This window comes from Ursus arctos, unplaced genomic scaffold (genome assembly GCF_023065955.2).
Source record: "Ursus arctos isolate Adak ecotype North America unplaced genomic scaffold, UrsArc2.0 scaffold_17, whole genome shotgun sequence".
NCBI classification, from domain to species: Eukaryota; Metazoa; Chordata; class Mammalia; order Carnivora; family Ursidae; genus Ursus; species Ursus arctos.
Window position 1 is genome coordinate 55814958 of NW_026622841.1, and position 26868 is coordinate 55841825.

At 38.0% G+C, this 26868-nt stretch overlaps 2 protein-coding genes and 1 long non-coding RNA gene across 14 annotated transcripts in view; all 3 read left to right on the forward strand.

Moving 5' to 3' along the window:
• The window catches only part of NDUFV2 (NADH:ubiquinone oxidoreductase core subunit V2), a 37132-nt gene extending 13990 nt beyond the window's left edge, over positions 1-23142 (forward strand). The window contains exons 2-8 of the mRNA XM_026495996.4: positions 3077-3142; positions 4824-4886; positions 4974-5090; positions 8279-8447; positions 9670-9779; positions 13667-13743; positions 19731-23142. Of these exons, the coding sequence (XP_026351781.1) occupies positions 3077-3142; positions 4824-4886; positions 4974-5090; positions 8279-8447; positions 9670-9779; positions 13667-13743; positions 19731-19824 (696 nt within the window). The 3' untranslated portion in view covers positions 19825-23142. The remainder of the gene's footprint in view (positions 1-3076; positions 3143-4823; positions 4887-4973; positions 5091-8278; positions 8448-9669; positions 9780-13666; positions 13744-19730) is intronic.
• On the forward strand, positions 5097-6833 carry LOC130543945 (uncharacterized). The gene is made up of 2 exons (XR_008959742.1): positions 5097-5606; positions 6416-6833. It is a non-coding gene; the product is annotated as an uncharacterized LOC130543945 (long non-coding RNA).
• Positions 23143-24342: 1200 nt separating the features above from the next.
• Positions 24343-26868, forward strand: part of ANKRD12 (ankyrin repeat domain 12) — a 123843-nt gene continuing 121317 nt past the window's right edge. For 4 of the 12 annotated variants that reach the window (XM_044382842.3, XM_026495993.4, XM_044382844.3 and 1 more), the window contains exon 1: positions 24535-24640. The gene's annotated coding sequence lies outside the window, so the exon portion shown is untranslated. Of the gene's footprint in view, positions 24480-24534; positions 24641-25016; positions 25102-26868 lie in introns of those variants that run through there. The other 8 variants (XM_044382843.3, XM_048218627.2, XM_048218631.2 and 5 more) reach the window with 4 other exon arrangements.

Genomic DNA, 26868 nt, shown 5'->3' on the forward strand with positions numbered 1-26868 from the left:
AGAATTGAGGGTCCATTTCTGGGCTCTCTATTCTGTTCCATTGATCTAGGTGTCTGTTTTTGTGCCAGTACCATGCTGTCTTGATGATCACAGCTTAAACATGCATGTTTTAAATTACTAGTTAGGGGGGCGCCTGGGTGGCTCAGTCGTTAAGCGTCTGCCTTTGGCTCAGGGCGTGATCCCAGCGTTATGGGATCGAGCCCCGCATCAGGCTCCTCCACTGGGAGCCTGCTTCTTCCTCTCCCACTCCCCCTGCTTGTGTTCCCTCTCTCACTGGCTGTCTCTCTGTCTAATAAATAAATAAAACCTTTAAAAAAAATTACTATTTCATTAGCAGTTATACTGAGACATTTTTGTTCATATTTATTCATTTTTCTATTTGATTTATATGTGTTTATGATCTCTTCAGGCTGTTAATTTTTTGTCATCAAATGTGTATAAGGTTCAGGAGTCATCAGCATGGAGTTAAACATATGAGAATGAATAAGCTCTAAAAATCTGTGGAGAAAAGAACCCAGGACAGAGCTGAGCCCTGAGGACAACCTGCCCTGAGGGGTGGGTAAAGAGCCAGTAAAGTAAACAAAATGTTAGCTTTCAGAAGTTAGGAAAAAAGGAGACTGGATGCTTTCTGTTCTCTTAAATTAATTCTTTATTATGAAATCTTTTGTTTCTTCTCAGAATTTAGTTAAGTAATTCACTAATGTTACTCAGTAAAAATTATTCTTTGGTTTAAAACTCTCGGCTAAAGTGATGGCAGGGACTGTCTTCTAAGAAAGAAGATAGAAATTTTAGTTTCAGTTGATTTTTCGAAGCTTTATGCTGGTGGTGTGGGTTTTTTTTAGCAGTATTATTTGGGAACTGTGGCCTTAGGTTTATGTTTATCTCAGTCTAGGTTCTGGACAGGCAAATCAGGGGTATAAGTATAATCTTGTATTTAATTTATAGATTGACCCTGAAGCAGTTTGGGAGAATTTGAATAAAAGTATAAGAACTTAAACAATCTCCTTGATGTGTATTATTTTTTTCTTTTAAATTTTTATGTGTTTTAAGATGCAGAAAAGCAAAAAGAATATAATAAGCACTGCATTCTTTTTGCTGCCCAAGAAAAAAAAACAACCAGAGTTGAAGCCCCCTCTGTACTGATCAAATTCTCCCCTCCCTGCCCGCATTATCCTGAAACTGATATTTACCCTGTATTTTATACCTACGTCCCACATTCTTTTTTAAAAAATTTTTAAAATTTAAATTCAATTAACATATATTGTATTATTAATTCCAGAGATGGAGTTCAGTTATTCATCAGTCTTAAATAATATCCATTGCTCATTATATCAAGTGCCCTCCTTAATATCCATCATCCAGTTACCCTATCCCCTCTCCCCTCCCCTCCAGCAGCCCTCAGTTTGTTTCCTATGATTAAGAGTCTCTTATGGTTTCTCTCTCTCTGATTTCATCTTGTTTTGTTTTTCCCTCCCTTCCCTTATGATCCTCTGTTTTGTTTCTTAAATTCCACATATGAGTGAGATCATGTGATATAATTGTCTTTCTCTGATTGACTTCTTTTGCTTAGCATGTACCTTCTAGTTCCATCCTCGTCATTGCAAATCGCAAGATTTCATTTTTGTTTGATGACTGAGTAGTATTCCATTGTATATATACCACAGCGTCTTTATCCGTTCATCTGTTGATGGACAGACATCTGGGCTCTTTCCATAGTTTGGCTATTATGGACATTGCTTGCTATAACCATTGGGGTAGAGGTGCCTCTTTGGATCACTGCATTTGTATCTTTGGGGTAAATACCTAGTAGTGCAATTGCTGGGTCATAAGGTAGCTCTATTTTCAACTTTTTGAGGAACCTCCGTACTGTCTGTTTTCCAGAGTGGCTGCATCAGCTCGCATTCCCACCAGCAGTGTAAGAGGGTTCCTCTTTCTCCGCATCCTCGCCAACATCTGTCGTTTCCTGACTTGTTAATTTTAGCCATTCTGTATGTACCACATTCTGTACTTGGATCTTGTTTATTAACAAGCATTTACATAAACTTATTTCTTCAACTGAAATATTTGGATCTAGGGAAAAGTTAAATACATGATTGTATCACTGCGTTTACTTCTCTGTTACATTTGCTTTCTTTGTATTTCCAACTTTTGCTAGTTCCATGCTTGGTTTAATCCAGTGTTCTATCATTGTGTGATTAGTAGAACTCAGAAATGAAAGGATTTCTGAATAGTGGTTGAATTGCTTTTGGTGGTGGCAGAGAGGGTGGTTAGGGTGTTGGGAGCAACAGGGCAAAGAAATAAAATGCAGCAGAAAGTAATGAAATGGATTCCTTCTAAAACAACTGACTATGGTCACTGCATAGCATCATAAGCAGCTTTCTGAAACTTTATGGCTGGAGTTTCTTTTTTTTTTTTTAAGATTTTTTTATTTATTTATTCGACAGAGATAGAGACAGCCAACAAGAGAGGGAACACAAGCAGGGGGAGTGGGAGAGGAAGAAGCAGGCTCACAGCAGAGGAGCCTTACGTGGGGCTCGATCCCATAACGCTGGGACCACGCCCTGAGCCGAAGGCAGGCGCTTAACCGCTGTGCCACCCAGGCGCCCCTATGGCTGGAGTTTCTAAACTATTCAATAAGAATTGAAAGGTGGCTATACTTGACTCATTTGTGCAGAGTATATGATTCATTTGTACAGAATGAAAACATGTTTATGAAAGCTGGCATCCAGCTTGATTGAGAAAAAAGTAAAAGGCTGTAAATTAATGGAATACCAACTCTCCTAATGCAAGAGTGTAGTAGAAAGGGTACACAACTTAGGAGATACGGGTTGTGGACCTGGTTCTTCCATGGACTCATGTGTTTTCTTAGGCAAGTTAATAACCTTACCTTGGATTTCCATTTTCTTATACCTCTCTTGAAATAGAGATGGGAGGGGTATAGCACAGTGAGCCATATCTCCTAAGATCTTTTACTTATATAAGTTGAGTCTGTTGTTTTAAGTTACGGATCTTAAGGTATTTACTCATGAAAAATTTCTTAAAGCTTATAGTTTACTAAATTTTCTTAAAATTTTAGGGGAGACATATAAGGAATTTACATAAGACAGCTGTGCAAAATGGAGCTGGAGGAGCCTTATTTGTGGTAAGTAATTACTCTAATTTCTTCAGAATGGAAAGACTTGGAAATTTGGGTAGAACTATTGTAACAATCCAAGATATCTTAAACACCAGTGTCTTTGGTATATGCCATCCATTGTGGTGATTTAAATATAGCTAATTGAATTCATTAAATTTCAAAAGATGTGTGATTCCAGTTGAACCTTCTGAGTTTAAATTGACACCAGGGTAGCTCTGAATTTAGAATATTTTTTGGGGGGCGCCTGGGTGGCACAGCGGTTAAGCGTCTGCCTTCAGCTCAGGGCGTGATCCCGGCGTTACGGGATCAAGCCCCACATCAGGCTCCTCCGCTATGAGCCTGCTTCTTCCTCTCCCACTCCCCCTGCTTGTGTTCCCTCTCTCGCTAGCTGTCTCTATCTCTGTCGAATAAATAAATAAAATCTTAAAAAAAAAAAAAAAGAATATTTTTTGGTTAAATTACTGTGAACCCTAAACTGATTTCTAGTCTCACTTTGGGTTCTTAAAAATTAGTCCTATTGGCTGACTAAAGATTGTGTGGCTGCAACTTGGGGAATCCCAAAATGGTACTAGTTTAAAACTCATGGATTTTAGTAATACAGTGAGAATACATTCGTAGTTCCTTTATATTTTTGGTTTCCAGGGTTTAACTACAGGTAGAGGTCCATGAAAACCCCAGCTTAGTTGTACAATTCAGAGATAAGATAATGTATCTCCCTTCTGTGATAAGGCACAGTTTTCAGGGATTAATCTTGTGTTGTTTAAAGGCAATTTAGTGGACCTGTAGGATGATTTAGAGTTACTGGTACAATTTTGTTAACTGAGTTATTTCTAGGCTGAATCTTAATAAATGAGTTAGCCATACTATAGAGTAGATTCCTGCTTTATATTTTTTCATGTTTGTCTAAAAGTATTAAATTTGCCGCATATTTGAGATCATTGTACAAAGTTTCCATTTTCTTTTCCTTTTATATCCTTGAAAAAGCAGAACTTTGAGAGTTAAATATTGAGGGATTCAGTTCTGTGTTCACCGTGCATACTAAACATTAATTGATGTAAGTGTTAATCTCAGTGTGACTCATTTGATTTCCTGTTGACATGCCATTTCTGGTTAGTTTTTGAAGAGGGCCTGTTCTTTTTGGGGAGAAGAAATAAAGCATCTTGCCATTGGCTAGTTTTTGTTATGTGGGGAAGAGGTGGTACTTTTGTACCTTCCTAAAGTAGTGGGCCCTTTTGATAATCTGATACACACTCTTTTGGAACAATGCATGTTATGTGCATACTCAAAATTTTGTCTTAATTTTATAAGTCTTCCAGCAGTTGGCTTTTTTTTTGGTAATTACATTAGAAGATCCTGTTCTCTTATCAAGTTGGATAATACTTTTTTTGGGTTTGGTCCTAAAGCTAGCTCTCTTAATCATTAAAGAGTGATTTCTAAAACTTTTCTGAAATTTTGAATTCTGGTAACATTACTTTGTTAATCATATTAATTAAATGTGTATTTAATAGTTAGCCATTCTTTTTGATGCAAGGATAGATTATATAATGTTGGAATTAAAGTGAAGAGATTAAGTGATCAGTAGTATAGTAGTATAGTAATATACAAAGTAGTATAGTAATATACAAAGCTTTTCACACTTTTGAGGGAATTCTGATAATTGTGGAAAACATTTTTTCCCTTTATGTAGCACAGAGATACTCCTGAGAATAACCCAGATACTCCATTTGATTTCACACCAGAAAACTATAAGGTATGACTAAATTAACAGTATAATTAATTTACAAAATATTTAATATCTTCCAGATGTATCAAAACATGTGCTTTTTCTTTGATACAGAGGATAGAGGCAATTGTAAAAAACTATCCAGAAGGACATAAAGCAGCAGCTGTGCTTCCAGTCCTGGATTTAGCCCAAAGACAGAATGGATGGCTGCCCATCTCTGCTATGAACAAGGTACCAGATTCATTTTTGCCTTAGTTTGAAAAGAGGAGAGACTGTGTATGAATTTTTTCCTTATGTAGAAATTCCTCTGACGGTTATTAATGTCAAAGTCTAGGAATTTGAATCCTTTAATCATTTGTTTCCTCAAATTTGTGTTTTTGTTGGTTCTCTTAATAATGTGGAGAACTGAAAAGGTAGAGCTTTTTGTCCTTGCAGGAAATAGTAAAGGCATTATAGTAAAAGTAGTTTTATCTTTTTTTTTCCCCTTTTTGAGAGAAATGGCCATAATAAAGACAAAAGATTCCACATATGTATAATTTGCTGTCAAGGTATTCTGAAAATTAGTGTGTTTAAACACTAAAATGATGGAGAAAAGGATCTGCTCACAGCTAATATGAATCTTTTTATTATTTTGCATCTTTGGCTACAGGCTTTAATAAAATTTATATAATACATAGTATTTGATGGCACCCTACACTTGATAATCAGCAACATACAGAAATGGTATGGGCGACCCATTTAAAGGAGGTTAGTCTATTCATACATATTTTTAAGACTCATTTTTTCTAATTGTGGTTTCAACAGTAATCCACATTTCACATTTATTCTTGTTATATTAATATAACTATATTTTTGTGGTATTATGTTATGTTGCAGGGCATAGTTTATGAAGTGCCATACAAAGTCAATATGATTCTTATGAGAATCATACAAATAATAAGCCAGTGTGATAACAATGGAAAATACATTTGACTTTGAGCTAAGAGATCTGGTTTTTTCTGTGGACTTACTTCCTCATCTGCAGTGAAGATTTTGAACTAGAGTAGATCTCTTCAAATTATTATGTTATGATTCCTAAGTGACAGAGTTGAAACTGAACCATTTCCCATTCAGTGCATTTTCTACTTGACTATTGCAGAGATTCTGCTGTACTTCATTTCTCTTTTTCACTTTCTAAATTTTACTTGGTCTATTAGGCTAGATCATTATCATCTATCTTAAAGAATAGGAATGTCTTCAGTTGATCTAATGGAATGCCATAGGCAGATTTTAGATTATGTTCATATCTCTTAATTTGCTTTGTATCGTACTCTAACATTGGTTATGAACCATTATTATTTTATTAATATTTATTTATTTTTTGACTGAAAAATGTTACAGAGCAAGTTTGGTTGTACTTAAGTATAGTCGGGTGAGTTTTTTCCCCCCAATAAATCACATAGCTCTTTGGGTGTTTTCTAAAATACTTAACATTGTTTTTTGTATTATAATAGCCAGCTTTCTAAATAATGATTTAGGTATGTTTCTATTCATAAATGCTTTTCTCTTTTCTGCAGAAATTGATATTTTTAGGGGTGCCTGGGTGGCTCAGTTATTGGGCGTCTGCCTTTGGCTCAGGACGTGATCCTGGAGTCCTGGGATCGAGCCCCACATCAGGCTCCTCTGCTGGGAGCCTGCTTCTTCCTCTCCTACTCCCCCTGCCTGTGTTCCCTCTCTCGCTGGCTGTCTGTCAAATAAATAAATAAAATCTTAAAAAAAAAAAAAAAAAGAAATTGATATTTTTAAAGATTTTATTTTTTAAGTAATCTCTACACCCAACATGTGGCTTGAACTTACAACCCTGAGATCAAGAGTTGCACACTCTATTGAGTGAGCAAGCCAGGCGTCCCCAAAATTCATGTCTTTAATAATGGCAAATGTGTTGGAAGTCTTGCTGAATGGCAAGCTTAACAGAATGAAATAAATGAGAACCAATGTGAAATGTTTCACAAATATTGTCCTGTTATATTTAGAATTGAATGTGTATTTGTGAGAAGCAGGAAATAATGTACAGAGAATAGAATCAAGATTCCGTTTTTATACTTGAGACTTTTAGGGTTACTGTTTCTTTGCCCCCCGGCCCCCAGGAAAACCCAACCTTACAACCAAAACAATATCCAGAATCTCACACATTAGTTTCTTAACCATCACTGAGGTGTAAGGAGATATACAGCAGCATCCCCAGGGGAGATTTTTCAAGTTAGGCATCAGTGGTAGAGCTCCAGCATGTGTATTTTCTGGCTCCAGCATGTGTGTTTTGAGAGAGCTCCCAGATTCAGAGGTACGGGCCTGCTTTAGTATCACCAAATTAAATTTAGCACAGCTACTTATCTTTCACAAGTGAGCCATGATTAGATGTCTTTTGAGAATACATATCCTTTAGAATCTCTAATAGGAGGAAGTTCAACATATTTGTCATCTGAAATGCCATTTAACAAACTCATCTTTCATGTCAAAACATGGAAGCATGCCTAATTTTTAAGAATGCCAGACACAAATCTTACAACCTGATAGATTAATGATGTTAGGTCACCTGGAAAGTTGCAGCCAGGATGATAGTCATGATAGACTATATGTGGACTATCCCTAGCAAACAGCTAAAACAATATTGTTTTCTTTAATAGACTTGCCCTGATCAAGAGAGTCGTGCTCAGATAATGATTCCATTGGTCCTGAACCCCACTGTGTCAAAAGAAATATTTACTATAAATATCTTGATGTGAAGGGTTGGGAAGTACTAGTCCATAAGATTTTTGTAGAGTGTTGTGATTTAAAATATAAGTAGTGTTTTGGATTGTTCTGGAGAGTTATGTATGTGTTGTGTGTGTGGTTTGTGTGTATATAAAGTGTGTAGATACGTAAATCAATACAGGCTAATAGGTGAGCTTTGATTCTCGCCCCTTTTTTGTGTTGCCATACCATTTGCATGCAGTGTATATCACCAGTAACATCAAGGCTTTTTGAAAAATTGTGAAGGGTTGAAAAAATTCAAGTATTTAATTTATTGGGGCTTGGTCACCAAATTTTTGCCATTTAGAAATTTTAAATTATAAAATATGAGAGTTGAAATGATCAAAGTAGAAATTCTTAACAGTGAAAGACTTAAAAGATTTAGAGAAAAAGATGATCGTTTCACAGAGACGGGACATGGGATAAAGTGGAAGAGATGCTATAACCGTTAGCTTCTGGGGTCTGTGTGATTTAAGTGTAGAGTCTGTAACAGCTGAGGGACTTACACTTCCCAAATATCAAATACAAGTATATGTTCTGCTTCTGAAGACGTTTTACATTTTTACCAAATTGAAATTATGCTCTTTACAAGGTACCTAAATCTCAACTAATAAAGATCATAATTATTTTAAAATTTCCTAATATTTCAGGTTGCAGAAGTTTTACAAGTACCTCCAATGAGAGTATATGAAGTAGCAACTTTTTATACAATGTATAATCGAAAGCCAGTTGGAAAGTATCACATTCAGGTCTGCACTACTACACCTTGCATGCTTCGAAACTCTGACAGCATACTGGAGGCCATTCAGAAAAAGCTTGGTATGGGACACATTGTATTTGTAACTTTTATGAAAAATAGGATTGTCTTTTTAGATTTGATCCGTTTCTGAGTTTTCCAGTGTTTGCCATCTTATTGGATCTGATCTGTACTTCATCAGTAAATTTTTGTCTTACTGTGGTTGCCCACCTTTATTTGTTCTTATTTTGTATTTTCCTTAGTTCTCAGCCTCAGAGCTGAATTTTCACCTTTTTCCCCCCATAATCATTAAGCATATTTGAAAAGCTTCTAGGGGTTTTAAAGTTTTCATTGTTTAGAAATTAAGTTTCACTCATTGTGTAATGATAGCATGTGGTACATAAAAAAGTGATTGTACTGTCCTTGTATTCTTCAAATGAGTCTTGGAACAAGTAAGATAGGAGACTAGGATGCTTCAGAAAGGGAAATTTGAAATAAGATGTTATTACAGTGGCATTTATAAAATTATAAGGGCATTTTTCCATACAAAACTGCCATTGCTGCATTTTTAACTCTACATATCAAATGAAGTAAAAGGAGGTATACTTTAATCTTGTTGCTACAGAATATAAAGTATTTGCATGTTTGTATATAAAACAGAAAGCTGAAGTCTGCTCAAAATTTCACCCTCACAAATTCTGATATGGGTATAATTAGTTTTAGATTTTATGTTGTTTTGCTTATTTTCATTATTAAAAACTTTTTGCACTTTATTTTGGCTATAGCATATGTATGTCTGCCGTGTTTTTCTATTATACATTACTCTGCAGTTACTTTCACACATACATATCTTTGCATGATTGTTCTATTGTATACTGAGGTTGTTTACAAGAATAGAATTGAGTCAGATTTTACTATATTTTGCCAAAATGTCTCCCCTGAAGATAGGAGAGTACCTGTTTTCCTTGTAGTCTTAATGATCTTTGATATCAGCAGTTTTCTGAGTCTTTGCCAATCTGACAGTGTGACTGATTTTAGTAGGTTAACTATCACAGTCAAAATGAAAATACTATATTCCGATTCACTGCTGTAGAACAGCAAACACTAGAGATGAGTCCCCTGAAATCTTATTGTTTTTAAAGGAATAAGTCCACTTAAGAAATCCTTGGTATAATTATACAGAGTTTTTTTGTTGAAGAAAGTTAATTTTCTTAAATACTTTTTATATACCTCTGTAATTTGTTGTTTTCTTATGCCACCTTGCTATTAAAATATAACCTTAACAGTGATTATTTATGTTTTTAGGAATAAAGGTTGGGGAGACTACACCCGATAAACTTTTCACTCTTATAGAGGTGGAATGTTTAGGGGCCTGTGTAAATGCACCAATGGTTCAAATAAATGACAACTACTATGTGAGTATTCCATTTAATATAAAGTTATATGATCTCATATTTAAATATTTTAAATATTTGGTTTCCTGTCCTGTAGATATTGGTTTCTGAATTACTCATTGAGAAGAAACTGCTGGCATAAATATCCAGAAAGGTTTTTTTTTTTCTGTTTTCCAAAGTTTATTAAAAAAGAAAGAATTGAAAAACTTTGCATAAAAAGATGTCAAGTTTATGGGGCGCCTGGGTGGCACAGTCGTTAAGCATCTGCCTTCAGCTCAGGGCGTGATCCCAGCATTCTGGGATCGAGCCCCACATCAGGCTTCTCTGCTTAGGAGCCTCCTTCTTCCTCTCCCACTCCCCCTGCTTGTGTTCCCTCTCTCGCTGGCTGTCTCTCTCTGTCAAATAAATAAATAAAATCTTAAAAAAAAAAATGCTTTAAAAGTTTAGTCAACTTTAGCTTCCACATTGTTGTCCACCAGAAGGTTTTTAAAAATTATCTTTAAACATTTTTGCATTTAACTCTAGGAGATAATGACATATTTTAAAAGCTTATTTTTTTTTTTAAGATTTTATTTATTTATTTGACAGAGATAGAGACAGCTGGCGAGAGAGGGAACACAAGCAGGGGGAGTGGGAGAGGAAGAAGCAGGCTCATAGCAGAGGAGCCTGACGTGGGGCTCGATCCCATAACGCCGGGATCACGCCCTGAGCCGAAGGCAGACGCTTAACCGCTGTGCCACTCAGGCGCCCCTAAAAGCTTATTTTTAATTATGAAAAATAATTAACGTAGAAATACAGAAAATAACCACCAAGATTTAACATATTTTGCCATACTTACTGTTATTAGGTATTATTTTTATCATTATCATTATTTGTAAAAATAAGTTACAGATGCAGGTACACCACCTCATGCCCTGCAGAGTCCTAGTCCTTTTCATTTTAAGAGATAACCACTATCATAGATTTAGTGTGTATTGTTCCTGTACATGTTTTTAAACTGTGTGAGTATATGTATCCAGCCATATTAATATATTACATTGCTTATTTTAAAAATTTTAGAGATGGTATCATTCCTCTAAGTACTGCCTTAGCTGGATCTCCCAAGTTTTGATAAGTAATATTTTTATCATTTAATTTTAAATATTTTTAAATATGCATTTTTTAAAAGAACTTATTTATTTAAGAGAATAAGAGCGAGATAGAGTGAGCATGCATGGGGGGGGCCACAAAGGGAGAGGGAGAAGCAGGCTCCCTGCTGCGCAGGGAGCCTATTGTGGGGTTCGATCCTAACACCCTGGGATCATGACCTGAGCAAAAGGCAGACATCTAACCCACTGAGCCACCCAGGCGCCCCTGAAGTACGCGTTTTGATTTCTCCTTTGGCCTGTGTTTTTTAGAAGTATTAGTCTCCCAAGTGTGTGGAATTTTCTAGTTATCTTTTTAAAAAATTTCTTGCCACCTTAATTATATATAGTGGTTTTCATACGTAATATTGTTAATTTATACTTCTGAGAAATGTATTAGTGGAAACTGAGTCCTGCACTGAGTGTGGATTCTTCAAGAAGGTATTTGCTTTGCTTCTCTCTTGCTCCTGTAAATACTACTGTTCCAAAAGAAAGCTTCTCCCCTTATACCCTCCCCTATTGCTCCAATGTGTAAGGTTCTAGAGTAGCAATTCTTTTTGAGGGACAGTTTAATTTCTAGTTTACCCCTGAGGGAATAGCCTTTTAGGGTCATAACTTTGTGTGTTTGGGATGTCTCTTGTAGCCTGCGGCTTTGTCCCTTGACCCTTTGGGCTATGAAACTCTGAAACCAGGTTTGCTTGGTGTCCTGCTTGTCTTCCTGGGTTTTCATTGAGTTTTTGGCCTCTGAGTGTTTCTTTCTTGTCAGCATGTTGATGAAATTTAAAATTTTTGTTCTTTAAATTTTATCCAACATTTTTAGTTTTTTTATAGTAGGGGGGTGTTCAGTCAGGATAGCTAATTTGCCATAATGCCTGAAATGGAAATTTACTTTTTTTTTTTAATGAAGATTAAATTTGGTTTCTTTGGCTGTTTAGATTTCTAGGGTGGTCTCATTCCCTATCATGATTTTCTTCATTTTAATGATCAGAGATTCAAATTTCTTATCTTTTCTATTCCCCATACTTTAAAAAAAAGTCCTTTAAAAATATGGCAACAGTTTTACCTTCTCCCACATTTCTGCAGTTTACTTATAATAAACAGTATCTTGATTTAATCAGGAGTTAGACAGTCAAGACTTTGTGTGAAGCACTGTAAAAGTTTGAATATAATAGCCTACGGAGATAAAGATTAGTAGTGGTATGGTCTTTGGCAGGGCAGTTTTTGTTTTTGTTTTTTAATCCATACCCAACATGGGGCTTGAACTCAGGACCCTGAGATTGAGAGCCGCCTGCTCTACGAACCAGCCAGGCACTGCAGGGCAGTTAACATTTATGGGTCTCAGTTGGCTGGTGGATAAAATGAAATAGTCATGTAAACTTTGATTAGATCCTGCTTAGGAAAAAACGAGCTATGAAATACATTTTGAGGATAGTTGGGTAGATTTTGAATATGGACTTGACATTTGATTAAGGAATTATTTTTAGTTAATAAGGTGTGGTGGCATTATGTTATTTAAGAAAATGTTCTTATTCTTTGATGTGTGCTGAAGTATCAGGAGTGTCATGATGTCTGCAACTTACTTCAAAATGGTATAACCAAAAGTGGGGAGCTTATGTGCATATAATGCAAATATGGCAAATTAAAAATTGAATACAGGTGGTAGGAATATGGGTATTAATGTATAGTCTAAATTTTCATAATAAAGAGATAAAATCATTAGAAGACTTAAAGATTTCTTTTAGCTGTGAAGTTCTGAACATTTGTTGAACCCTAGGCAGTTTGAAAGCAGTGTTTTATTTTTATAAATGTTTCATCATTGAACAAATACTAAAGAACTTTTTTGTGGTGAGGCACTGGAGATGCAGTGCTGAATCACAATTTCTCTAGCATAGTATCAGAGTCCTATAAAACATTTTCTTAAGTACTTAACAGTTTTAGAGAGGGAATAGGAGTATGGTTTAGGTATTTTTCTTTTAATTTAATCTTACCCATTCTGTTTTGACTCTCTTGATTAAACCTAGGGTGCACCTAGGCACATGGGCATGTGTATCTGTGTGTTTCAGTTGTATTTATTATTTTAAATATCAGAACCCTTTCTTGAGGTAAAAATTTTATACAGGTACATAGTGTATAGAGCTGCTCTCATTGAAATGGGGACTGGAGGGTCAGGGTCATTAAGATTCATTCCAAAAATAATTTCTTTTATCTTTCTGTTCAAAAATTAAGTGAATTTGGGAACAGGGTGAATTTTACCTGGGAAAGAAAGAAGATATCGTGAGAATATTACATCTTCAGGTTAGAGATAGATGTTAGGCATCTACTTTTACGTTATTACGACTGCTGGTGCTAATTCTGTTTGCATCTCACTGTTTCTTCAAGGACATAGCATTTGTTGAGCATGTGCCATGGCACTGTTCTGTTTTATATAGTTTCTCATTGAATCTTCAAAAACATTCTTGAAGTAGGTTTACAAGTGAAGAAACAAACTTAAGGAGGCTGAATAACTTATTTTGCGATTACTAGCTATTAAATGTTGGAGCCAGGACTCAAGTGCACAACTCTTTCACTTTAAAGTACTACTCTGTATTCCCTTTAGCCGCAGCTCTTCTTGCATACTGCATTTAACAGTATATACTACACTATAGGAATTAATCAGTTACTGCTACCTTGGTGACTAACTTGGGAGCTGAGAAAGACAAACAATAAACTAACTGATATTAGGGATTTACACAGATTTCAATAGTAGGAAGTAATTTTAATGTGACTTTTAATTTTTTATTCTAGGAGGATCTGACACCTAAGGATATCGAAGAAATTATTGATGAGCTCAAAGCTGGCAAAATTCCAAAACCTGGGCCACGGTATGCTTCTGTTTCCATACAATAAATTTTAATGGCTTAACCTAATGTAAACTTAATTAAAAAATTTTTATCCTTGGGGGTGCCTGGGTGGCTTAGTCCGTTAAGCATCTACCTTTAGCTCAGGTCATGATCCCAGGGTCCTGGGACTGAGCCCTGCATTGGGCTCCCTGCTCAGCGTGGAGCCTGCTTCTCCCTCTCCCTCTGCCTGCAGCTCCCCCTGCTTGTGCTCTCTCTCTCTGTGTCAAATAAAATCTTAAAAAAAAAAAAATTTATCCCTTAAGGGGTGTCTGGGTGGCTCAGTAAATTAAGTGTTGATTTCAGTTCAGGGTTGTGAGATTGAGTCCTCCATCCCAGTGTGGAGTTAAGATTCTCTCTCCCTCTCTCTCAACCCCACTGACCTCCCTCCCTCTCTTATCCCCTAAGTTCTTAGGAGTTGTCAGGAGCTTTGGATAGTATTGAAACCACCCTGTCATCTAAAGCAACTATTTCTTTTTTCCTCTAAAATCCTATCAGATAATCATCTGGTATTTACTTGAATATTTGTAGAGAAGGTAAATTTACTACAAATAGAAATCTGTTCCATTGTTTAAAAGTTCATACCCGTCTCAGAAGATTGACCCGAAGTTTGTCTCCCTCCAATTTCCACCTACATGTCCAATTCTGCCCTTTGAACCAACACAAGATAACTTTTACACCTGTTCTAAATGATAGCTCTTCGATTACTTAAAATAGGTGTCTTCTCTTCCCCAGATCTTTTTCTCAGAATTAATGTCTACCATTGTTTCATTTTTTTTCTTATATGACATAGTTCTGGTTTCCCTCTTTTGTAGCTTTTCTGGTTGTCTAATGACTCTCTTAACGTGATACTTAGATTAATCACAGTATTTGAGATATGTACTGAGCAGTGCAGAGCACTGTGGGACTATCTTCTTTGTTCTAGACCTTTTCCTTGTAATAATGCAGCCTAATTACATCAACTCTCACTTCAGGTACATTTCACCAGTAATTGCACTTATAGTCAGAATGCCTAGATCTTTTTTAACTTCAACATTGTTCATCCAGGTTGCTCTCATCCTGCAGTTGTGTTATACTAATTACTTTTCTTTAATTATGAACCTGAACTTTTGCTGCTAAACGAACCCCTATTCCATATCTAAGTGCTTATATTGCTCGGAATTTTTTTCTAATACTAGAAAGTGTTGGTAGTTTTATGTAGTTGTAAGCCCTGTAGGTTTTTTTCTGCCTATGCCATATGATTCTTCTTTCAATATATTTGTAGGTTTTAATGGCCATATAGTATTTTAATGTATTAAAAGAACTATGATGTGCTCTTTATTCCTGTTTTAAATATGTTTTCCTGCTCTTTGTAATAAATAGTAGTTCTGTGTACTCTTTCAAGAGGTAGATAGGGGCTCAGATACGTAATTTGAGTTGAATGGTAAATAAAATAAAAGCTGTTATAGGAGTGTTTTCAGCAGGAAATGATGTGTAATCTTGTTAAAATTATTGTGCTAGTTACTGTGTGGAGAACAGTTTAAAATTTAGTGCCTGTTGTGGGGCAGAGGAATTAAGAGTGATTTCTAGCTTTTTGGTCTGAGCACCTCAATGGTTCCTTTAACTAAAAAGGAGATTTGGAGTAGAGCAAGTTTGGGGAAGAAAAGTCACCTTGGGACAGGTTAAAGTTGAGATGTCTGCTAGACACCCATGGTAGAATGCTGAAAGGTATATTTGCACCTGGAATTTAGGAAATACATTAGGACTGGAAATGTGAATTGGGGATTCATCAGTTAATATAGATGGTATTTAAAGCCATAAGGCTGGATGAGATTAGTGGGGGTGAAATTAGTTTGTTGGTGTTCTTAACTTGGGATACTATAATATCATTGTATTTTAACATTAGTAACAGTTAACTGAGTATCACAGTTAAGCATTTTTAATATCTAATAATAGAGGTGTTGCTTATCAGTAATTTTAAATAGTTCTTCACGGAGATGTTTTTGAGTGTTCTAGATTTGAGCCAAAAACTTTAGAATTATTGGTTTTTGAACCTATTTTTATTTCCTATGTATCCCTCTTATTTAAAAAACAGAGGTGGGGCACCTGGGTGGCTCAGTTGAGGGGCCTACACTTGGTTTCAGCTCAGGTCATGATCTTGGGGTCCTGGGATGGAGCCCCAAGTCAGGCTCTGTGCTCAGTGGGGAGTCTGCTTGAGGATTCTCTCTCCCTCTACCCTCCCCCACCTGCATGCTTTCCTTCTAAAATAAATAAATCTTTAAAAAACAGTACGTAAAAAGAGATAAATCTACTTACTTTTCAGGGCACCTGGGTGGCTCAGTCGTTAAGCATCTGCCTTCTGCTCAGGGCATGATCCCAGCATTCTGGGATCGAGCCCCACATCGGGCTCCTACGCTGGGAGCCTGCTTCTTCCTCTCCCACTCCCCCTGCTTGTGTTCCCTCTCTCGCTGGCTGTCTCTATCTCTGTCAAATGAATAAATAAAATCTTTAAAAAAAAAATCTACTTACTTTTCAGTAATTGCAGAGCATCTTCCAGTGGTGTGTGGAGACTGTATTTGGACATGGTAGTTCTAGAATGTCTTCCCAGCATTGGAAGACAAAAACTTTTCCTCTCCTTCCTCAAGTTTTTTGGCTATATAGTATAATGAAAGAGACTGCAATGATAGTAGTAACCAAAATATAGTTATACTCCAAAATATAATTATAGTTATACTTTAACCAAAGCTAATTCTTTTTTTTATTAGTATTTTTATAATCAAGCACTTTGCTCACATATGTAAAAGAGGTGCTCATTGTGAGTCTTCAGCAGTACCTAATTTCTGAGTACCATTACCAGGTCTATCCTGGCCAAAATCAGTAAAAGATTCATGTCTCTGAACTGCTTTTTTAGGGTGCCTGCGTGGCTCAGTTGTTAAGCATCTGCCTTCGGCTCAGGTCATGATCCCAGGGTGCTGGGAGCGAGCCCTGCATCGGGCTTCCTGCTCAGGCTCCCTGCTAGGCTGGAAGCCTGCTTCTCCCTCCCCCACTCCCCCTACTTGTGTTCCCTCTCTCCCTGTCTCTCTGTCAAATAAATAAATAAAAATCTTTAAAAAAAAAAAAAAAAGAAAAACTGCTTTTTTATGTTTTTGTTAAGTGATGGGTAGAAAGGAAATATTAAACTGATGGTAAGGCCGTGCTTATTTTGACATTAAATATTTGCTGAGATTATTTTCATTTTTTTTAAGTACTGAAAATAACTTAACCTGCTTTGAAATTACTAATTAAGAGGTAGAAGTTGTTTTTTAGTATGGTTAACTAAAACTAATTTTAAATTCAATTTGAATTCTTCATGTTTAGTTTTATAAAGATATCTTTTTGCAGAATTCTATGGGATACAGATAATGTGAGATGTAAAGAAAATATAGGTGGTTGCTGATGGATAACTCTAAACTGTAAAGTCACTTTCGTTTTTTTATACTAAAAGTATATAGTATATACTAAAAGGGCAGGGGTGGGTATAAATCAGCAGTATTAAAAAGATAAGCACTAAACTTTCATAAAATAGCTTTTCTTTAAAAAGTACTTCTACGCCATAAACAATGTACAGAAAGGCCAAATTTTCTATGTGAATGAGTTAAAATGATGAATGTACAAATAGTGTTGGAATGGCTAAAAAAATCAGATTTACTTTTTCAATTGTAATAGAACAAGGTAATTAATAGATGGCATTTTAGGGGCGCCTGGGTGGCACAGCGGTTAAGCGCCTGCCTTCGGCTCAGGGCGTGATCCCAGCATTATGGGATCGAGCCCCACATCAGGCTCCTCCGCTATGAGCCTGCTTCTTCCTCTCCCACTCCCCCTGCTGTGTTCCCTCTCTCGCTGGCTGTCTCTATCTCTGTCGAATATATAAATAAAATCTTTAAAAAAATAAAAATAAAAATAAAAATAAATAGATGGCATTTTAAGCATAACACTTGAGACGAATCATTTTTTGTTTTTTATGAAGTGAAAACCCTAGTGTAAATTGTGAATGGAAGGGCTGGATCACTGCCTCTGGTGTCTGATGCATATTTACAGATAAAATGAGGGGAAGTTAAATGATTAATAGATGAAACACCATCTGTGGACTTTACAGCCTTTATAGCATTTTAATGTGCATTTTGTGAAGGGTGAGGGAAGGAGAAAGTTTGCAGGCAGACGTAAGAGGCCACTGAAACTTTCCCCCCCCCAAAATAGGTCATGGGACTGTAATTGCTATGGAACAAACTTTAGGAAAATGGACCAGATTACTCTTGAAATTACTTTCTTATACAAAAATCCACAGTTCCTTGAAGAGTTCAGGCAGTGTGTATGATTAACTCTCCCAATTATTGTTCTCAAAACCTCAGTTTTTATAATCTCCCTAAATCAGTCCTTTGTGTTGGTGAAGGAGGTAGCTGAGTTTAAACCATAGAGGGAATCTAGTAAAGGGGAAGAAAGGTCCTCCAAAAATAATTTCATTACATCATTAGCAGTCAAAGAGCAGGAGGTATACCTGTGTTATTAGTTAACATAAAAAAAATTACAGAGCCAAATACTGTTTTTTGTTAAAGTTAGGTATCATTTTGCCACTTACCCTACATTAATTTTAGATTCAGATAGTTCACGGTAACTGTTTTTTGATGTGGTTTTCATAGTGAACCTATAATGCAAATATATTACTTAACTTCTGACTTTGTACACTGAGTTACTTGTATTGTGTAATGTAATAGCTTGAAAGGCCTTAAAATGATTATGTGGTATCCTTGTCCTGTCCCCTGAACAAAAGATGATTTCCTGGGGCTCTAGAAAGAAACGTGTAAGATTGATGACAGAATTTGAAGAACAGAGCAAGAAGGAGTAAAAAGATGTAAACTGAACAATTCTTCAGCTGAAATCTGTGGCAGGAACAGGTATATTAACAAAGCCGTGAAATAAGAGTAGGTGCTAAGCCGGGCTCTAACAACAGAGGTTAGACAGGGGCAGAGGTGAGTGATTTCCTGAGAAGGTATGTGTGTGGGAGAACAAAAGACAGGTTCTTCTACCTCTGTTCTTGCCTCTCTTCATAGATTCCTACCTAAGGACCTGTTCCTGTTTTCCTTGTGGCTGTGGTAGCCACTCTGGTCTGGAACCTGTTCTTGAAAAGTTAATACTACTAATATTGCTTTTAAAAATATGAATACCAATATACTTTGTTTTCAGTGTCTCTAAGGAACACCCCTCCTAAATCTTCAAATTCCCATTTCATTTATTTCCAGATATAATGTACAAGTTTGTATTCTCTTCTGTTCATGGTGAATAGTGGATCTCAATCTAAATAAAATTCAGATATAAAAATAATAAATATAATGCACTAATTTATTAAAACATGATTTTTTCAAAAGATTTATTTATTTATTTTAGAGAGAGGGAGAGAATCTCAAGCAGACTTCCAGCTGAGTGTGGAGCCCAATGGAGGGCTCCATCCCACAATCCTGAGATCCTGACCTGAGCCGAAATCAAGAGTCAGATGCCTAACCAACTGAGCCACCCAGGCGCCCCCTAAAGCATGATTTTTAAAAATGTTCTCTGGGTCTGGGTTATTTTCTTATAGTTCTTAGCTCTGATCCTTGGCAGATGGTGAATCCCCTAAGCCTTTGTTTCTGTATCTGTAAAATAAGGCCAGTATTACTTGTCTCATGGCATTGTTGTAAAGATTAAATGAGCTAATAATATACATACACTGCTCAGTAAATGGGAACTAATAGTGTTACTTTTATATTTTTCATATCTATGGTGAGTCTCAAACCTGTCTGTTTTCATATTTAACTTTTGAAAATCTTGCAGCAGTTGAAATATTTGAATTAAATAATCCATGCAACTCTTGGATGAAAAACAGTTACTTAACTGGGCTGTTGTAAAGTACCAATGATTTTTTTAAGTGAAGATTTATAAATGATAACCATTAATAGTTTAATGTTACTTGCTCTTTTCAGGAGTGGACGCTTCTCTTGTGAGCCAGCTGGAGGTCTTACCTCTTTGACTGAACCACCCAAAGGACCTGGCTTTGGTGTGCAAGCAGGACTTTAATTTATATTCAATTGTAAATATTGTCATTGGAGAAATAAAAATAAATCTCCTATCTACATAAACTTTTTATATTATTTGTTCATCTCATGGTGTATACCTAGCAGCTTGTCTCTAGAAGTATCTGTGTTACGTTGAAACTTTGGAGTACCATTTTTAGTCTTTTGCTATCTCTGACTAACTATGAAGACGTTATTTCATAGTGTAGTTAATAGTCACTCCAATATCATCCATTTTCAACTGCCAGATCACTTTTACCAATAACATTAGATAACGGTGTCAAATTTCACATATACTTTGCTTTTCCATCTTTAAAGCCAAGTCTTAAGTTAACATGATCTTTCTATAGACTCGTTTACGGTAGTACTCCCTTTAAACATTTTTAGATTTACAGCACATAATTGTTACTGTATTTCCATCTGGTAAGTGACACCTCAAGCAGAGATGTAAGGAGGATAAAGTAGTTGTCTCTAGAAGTATTGTCATTTTTATTATTGTATACTGCAAGTATATAGAAACTGGGTGGAGACTCAAGTACAATCTGAGGTGGAAACAGCAGTTGATATGCAAAATACACTCTTCAGTTGAATGGATATTTCAACTTAGAACAAAGGATAAAACCTATGTATTATATACATTCAAGGAACTAGCTATGGTGCATTCGTTTTGCAAGTTGAAAAAAAATTAATAGCTTTAATGCAGGGATAAATCTAAATCCAATTGTTGCAGATTTCTCAAAGTCATTGTTTGGCCTTGTTCTTCTGGCAGACTAACCAGTCACTAGTAGTAATTATGATGCTTAAAAACATGATTCTTTTTAAGAATATCTTTAAAAATTAGTTTTTGTTTTTTTACCTGAGAAGGTAAACAATAACAGTAATTTCTTAAGTGGCATAAAAAGGTAACACAATGAAAATGCCTCTCTTCTATCCTAGAGCCCTCCTGACCTGCTGATTTATAAAAATGCCTTACTTTGACATAATTTTTTTTAACTAGAAGAAAAATTAGAAGTGGGGAAGCTTCAGATACTGGGTGAAAAAACAAAGACATGTATTAAGGATATGCACTGATTATCAATTTTTATGTAATATTTTAGAAATAGAAAATTTTAATTATACTGTTACACCATTATCAAACATATTCTATAGTTCTTAGATTATCACTTGTATTGCAGTGGTATATATTAGGATTTTGAGTCTTAATTTTTTTGCCTATTTTTCTTAAAAACTCTACCAATTTTAACATAATACTGGTTTTAATGATAGTTTTCTGATTGGCTTTTAAACACCTGGCAGGTAAAATTTTATTACAGTAATCCAAGATGGTTTCAAAATGTATATGAACACAATGATTAAAATTTCCTTGCTGTTTTCGGAGATGACAACTATATCCTGGCCTATTTATCAAACCTGTAGAGAGAGGTAGGCATCATTTGTAGGTTTACCAGCACTTGCTCCCTCATTTCCTCTTCTCAATTCCTAACTCTGTGCTCTTTTTTTTAAAAAGGGGGTTTTTGAGGAGGAAATCTTATTGCTGTTTAATAACAAAAATAAATTAAACAATTTATCTTTCTCTCTACTGACAAAGACTCTAATACCAGTTTTTTTGTAGTAACTACTTAAAGTTGCTAGAGGAAACTACTGATTGCTGTCAGTTTGTTGCTGTAATTGAATGGGGCCACTGCTACAACACATAAAAATAGTTATAAGCATATTTGCTGCAGAGGCATTACATATGTATAGACTAAGTCACATAACAAGCTATGATCTGAGATTGTATTTTTCATTTATTATATTCACCTTCCTGAAATATGGGAGGATTTTTTGAATGATTTAACTGGACTTACGTAGCAAAACATAAAGGTAGTTGATTATAAATGTGTGAAGAACTAGTAAGCTAGTAAGAAGGTAAATTTTGCAGAATAGTTTCTAATTCAGATATCAAATACAGTTGACTCAAACAGTGCCTAGCATGGGGGGGGGCGCAGTTAGGGGCACCAACCCACCTCTCTCCTAATTGAAAATCTTCCTGTAACTTTTAACTCCCCTCAAAACTTAACTATTAATAGCCTACTGTTAACTGATAACATAAACAGTTGATTAACATATTTTCTATGTTATATGTATTATATACTGTATTCTTACAATAAAGTTACAGAAAATGTACACTTGCAATACCACACTTATCAAAAAAAAGTTCATGTATGAGTAGACCCATGCAGTTCAAACCCATGTTCAAGAGTCAACTGTATACAGGTTTTAAGAGTCTGCTTAACTTTGGCTAACACTGAGGTTTAATGCTTGGGGTCCTTGACCTTTTAGTACTATCATGAAAACTGGTATTTACCCACTTGCTGAAGCCAACAAAAGACAGGGCTATACAATTAAAAGTGTTGGCAGCTTACTAACCAACTAGCTTGTGGATATAAACTTGTTTTCTTCGGGCTTCTTTTTGAGACATCTGTAATAGCTATAATAATAATTTCTTTATATTTCTAGTTTCACACTGAAAAGGAAAAACAGCTCCTCTTGCCTTCCTAAGTATCATGTGGACCTTTTGAAAAATAAATTGTGGTTGATTTATAATTTGCCCATATAATCTTAATATGAATTTCATTAAGAAATTTTTTTGCAACTGTCCCGTTGACTGTAGTCAGTACAGTGCCCTGGAGCACAGCTGCCTGAGGACTCTTTCATATATTCAGGGATTTTAAGTAATAAGGTTGTACATATAGTTGTTGCCATAAATTATGGCTAATTTACTTCAGCAAATTCAAGATTACCTACCTTTCAATTTTGAAGTGAGGCAGTGCTATAGAAATAGCAATTGCCATTGCCATAAATACTAATGAGTTAAATGAGAACTCAATGACCTGAAGAGATGTCCGAGTTGGTTAAATTTTTAGTGGGTTTCTTTGTATTTCATGCTATAAATATCCAAGTTAAATGTAACAGAGGCACCTGGGTGGCTCAGGTCCTGCATGGAACTCCCTGGTCGGCGGGGAGCCTGCTTCTCCCTCTCCCACTGCCCCTCCCCCCACTCGTGCTCTCTCTCGCTCTCTGATCACTCTCAAATAAAACCGTAAAAAAAAAAATGTTAACAGTATTTCACCTCCAGCCTAAGGTGCTTACTATTCATATTGAACCTAATGTTTTATAGATGAGAGAAATCCGGAAACTAGGAAGGGAAAAATTAGTGATTTTCAATGCAAGTTTATGCTTTATATAATTTGTTGGGATTTAACTTTGTGTGAAGTCTGAAGTGTCACATCATCTGTACTGAAATAAAGAAATTCCTAACTCCATTAAGTAACTCCATAAATAGGTGCTGTCGTTTATGGAGACCAATATTAATGATGAGGGAGGTGGTTTTCCGTCCAATTATGTAACCCCTTTGGTGGCTGAAGGCTTGTACAAACTGTGGCAGATGAACCTCGATGTAAATAAGCGTTCAGAAGTTAAGTCAGAATAAAATGGTTTCCAACAGATTATGTAACCACTTGGGTGGTTAAATAAAGGAATGTACAAACTGTCGCATACTAACCTCGATGTAAATAAAAAGCGTTCAGAAATAAAAGAGTACCCGCTGGTAGGCCCAGACCGTAAGTTTTCCTCACGCACTCTTCAGTACTTGAGCAGTTCCCTATGAAATACTATCTGGATGTGGAGAAACTGGTTTCTCTAAAAAAGGTCACTCGAAGGTGTGAATGGGAGAGAGCGTATTGTGGGGTTCGCGATGTCCCTGCGACAGGTGCACGTTAATGTACTTTCGAACTGGTACTGGGGCCCCACCTGGCCCAGGTGAGGGCAGGCGCGGTGGGTGAGGCCGAGCTCCCGGCACGCGTCCGGGTCCCCTGGGCTCCAGTCCAGGTGGTGTCCCGCCGGCGCGCAAGCGCACTACCGCGCGGACATGGGGGCCCCCAGCGCACCCCGCGTCTCCGTACACGCTGGGCCAGCCGTTCGCAGCTGCGAATTTGGGGGCAGATACCCTGCCTCTGTCTTTAGACGTATTTTCCCGGGTTCGACCTCACAAATAAGCCCACCCGCCCTGTAAAAATAACATGTGAATACCCTATGTTCAGCGTCTTCGCCGCCGCCATTTCCAGAAGTTTCCAGTCACATCCACTGCCACGGTCGCCACAAAAAGAGAATGCAGAGCCTTCCGGCCCCGCAGCGTCAGCGGAGCCTGCGCTGCTTTCTTGCGCATCCCTAGGTTCCCCCTCTGTTTTCGGCCCGGTGACGGTGGAGGGAGATGGCGACACCTGGGTGGGGTGGCAAGAGGGCCGAGCAACTAGAGAGGAGTTCCGGCCTGCACCCCCGCCGCCTCTCACTTGGTACCTTCCGACTCCTCCACTCCGTGGCTCGGGAAGCTTCTCCGTAGAACTGAAAGAGCGGCGGGGTAGCGGGGAGGGGCCGGCGGAAGGGGCGGGCGGGCGCTGTGGGCGGGGCGGTCACGCCGCCCGTCCCGTGCCCGCGGAGTCACGTGCCTGCGTTGCAGCCAATCGCCGGGCGGCGCTGTCCTGGGAGCGAGGAGGCTGTGGTGAGAGACGGACGGAGACCGGAGATGTTTTCAAGCCCGGCCTCCGCGGCGTTCGTGGCGGTTGCAGCGGCGACGAAGACAACGATAGCGACGGCAACACCGAGGCACTCGTTCAGGGGGTAAACCCTCCTACGCCGATCGTGCCTTGGGTCCGTGAGGGTGAGGGGGGCGTGGCGACTGGCGAGGAGGAAGGAGGGGCGCGGTTTCGAGCCCCGTCCCCGGCGCTTGGGAGGAGACCCCTCAGTTCTGCGCTGCTCCCGTCCCCCCTCTCCAGAGCAAGGTAGGGGACGCGCCCTGCCCACCCTGTCTCGTGCCGCCCGGCCTGGCCAGGCGCGGCCCGCGGCGCCGCTGGCCTGACAGTGACAGGCCGTTAGTGGCCCCGGCGCGGGTCCGCCCCGCCCGCCGCCGCCCCTCCAGGAGTCCCGAGGAGCCGCGGCGCGGCCAGGAGCTGCCAGCCGGGCGGGGGCGGTGCGGGAGGACTCGGCGGGGCACCCCCTGCCGCCGCTCCCGGGGCTGGGCTGCCGCCGCCTCCCGGAACATGGCGGGGCCGGGAGGAGCGTGTGCGTGCGAGTGTGCGCGGCCCGAGAGGGCGCCGCCGGCGTGCCGCGGCCGGACCCGGCGGGGCGGGGCGGGGGTGGGGGCGCGCCCAGCCCGCCGCGCGCGCCCGCCCGCCCGCCGGGAGCCGGGGTGCGGGCGCGGCTCTGGAGACCGCTGCGGCTCCTCCCGGAGGGAGCATCGGAGGTACCGGGGTCCGGGGGAGAGGAGGATGAAAGGGAGAAGGGAAATTGTCGCTTTAATAATCTCAGGGGAAAGGACAGCGGCACGCTGCAGCTCTGTCTTAAATGCCAGTGTAATCTGTCTTTGCCGCATTGGGCAATCGGTTCTCTTCATGGTTCTGCAAGTGCTCATTCGAATGGTGTTGGTAGACTTGGAGCACGTCAGGCTCTTAGATCTCATTTTGAGGGGTAATATGGTGTGACGCATCCTCGAGGATCCCAAAGCGTTGAATAAACGGTTGTACAAAGAGGTTACCGAAGCCTCGCTGACAGCTGTTTTAATAATAGCAGTACGAAACAGTTTGGGATGGGAAGTTAACACTATTGCACCAGTTGAAACGTAAGAAACATTTTAAGCAGTGTAGTCGTTGACATTGTAATTTCCACCGGACACCCGCGGCTAAACTGCGAACGCGGGTGAAATGGGTTACAGATTCAGTGATGTGTAAAGCCTTGGAATTATCTGTAATCCTGAAGTTGAAATGAACCTGTGTTCTTAGTCGTGTACTCCTTTATTTTAAAACGGTTTACGTAAATTATGAAGGAAGGCGAATTGGTAAAATAGCTATTTTAAAATAAATCGACTGTTTATTAAAAACATATGCTCAAGTAGGTTGTTAAAAGTCTCGGGCACTGATCTGTTTCAGTTTCTTCAGTCATTATACAAAGGCTTTCCTGGAGATTAGCTCAGAACTGGCAGAACATATGCTCTATTGGTGCCAAGTGGCTTAAAAACAAAATGAGATAGTGTTGACTGTATAAGATCAAGTCATTATATTAACTAATATTGTTGGGAAAAGTCTTTAATTTGGGCTAAACGCAAAAAAAATATTTAAAGACTAAAAATGTTTCCCCAGGAGATTATAGGCAGGATGAGAAAGGTTTTACTATGTAAAGATCTTTTATAGTTGACACGAAGAACTAATTAAATTTCTTTTAAAGGAAGGTCTGCAGTCGTTTGACTAAAGTCAAGCTTAACTATTCAGGGTATGTGTTCTATTTTAGGGGCAGGCAAGGTGTTAAAATGAACTAAATTAAGTGCTAAGTGGTATTCATGGAAGGAAAAAAGTAAAAAAACAAAAAACACCAGATGCCTTTAATGTTCTTCATCTCTATGATTTCCATAGTTGTTGTTACTATGGTTTTATGAGCAAGCAGAGCTGAGAAAGTGAAAATCTAGGGGTGAGTATTCCATGAGGAGTATTTGAGGAAGAATAGAGAGAACTAAAATATTCCGATGAGAGAAGAACTTAGTAGGTGAAAATATTTTGTTCAGTCTCTGGTTTTAGTTCTTGAATATCAGGAAGAAAAGAAAAAAAGCTTGAATTTTGTTTGGAGACAAGTGCCTACTCAGTGGAATGAATTTAAAACAAAGATGCTTTTATCAGGTGCTTATATATTCCTTTTTGTTCCAAAGAAGTTGTTGGAAAATGTGATAGTCTTCTAAGGTAGATTGTAGAAAATGGTAGTCAGTGGGATATTTGAAAACGCTTTGTTGGAAAAGAGGTCTTTATTCTATGGAGTAAGAAGAATAATAGGAAAAATATTCAACTTGTTGGTATTAATTGACAGGTAGTTTAATTTTATTCGCATGTTTTAAGAGCATTATTACAGTCTGAAAAGGGAATGATCTATGGATTATTTCCATCATAGTCCATAAGAGGTTTAGACTGCTTTCTGTATATAAACTTGATGATACTGAAAAAGTATCTATCAGAACGGCATGAAAAAA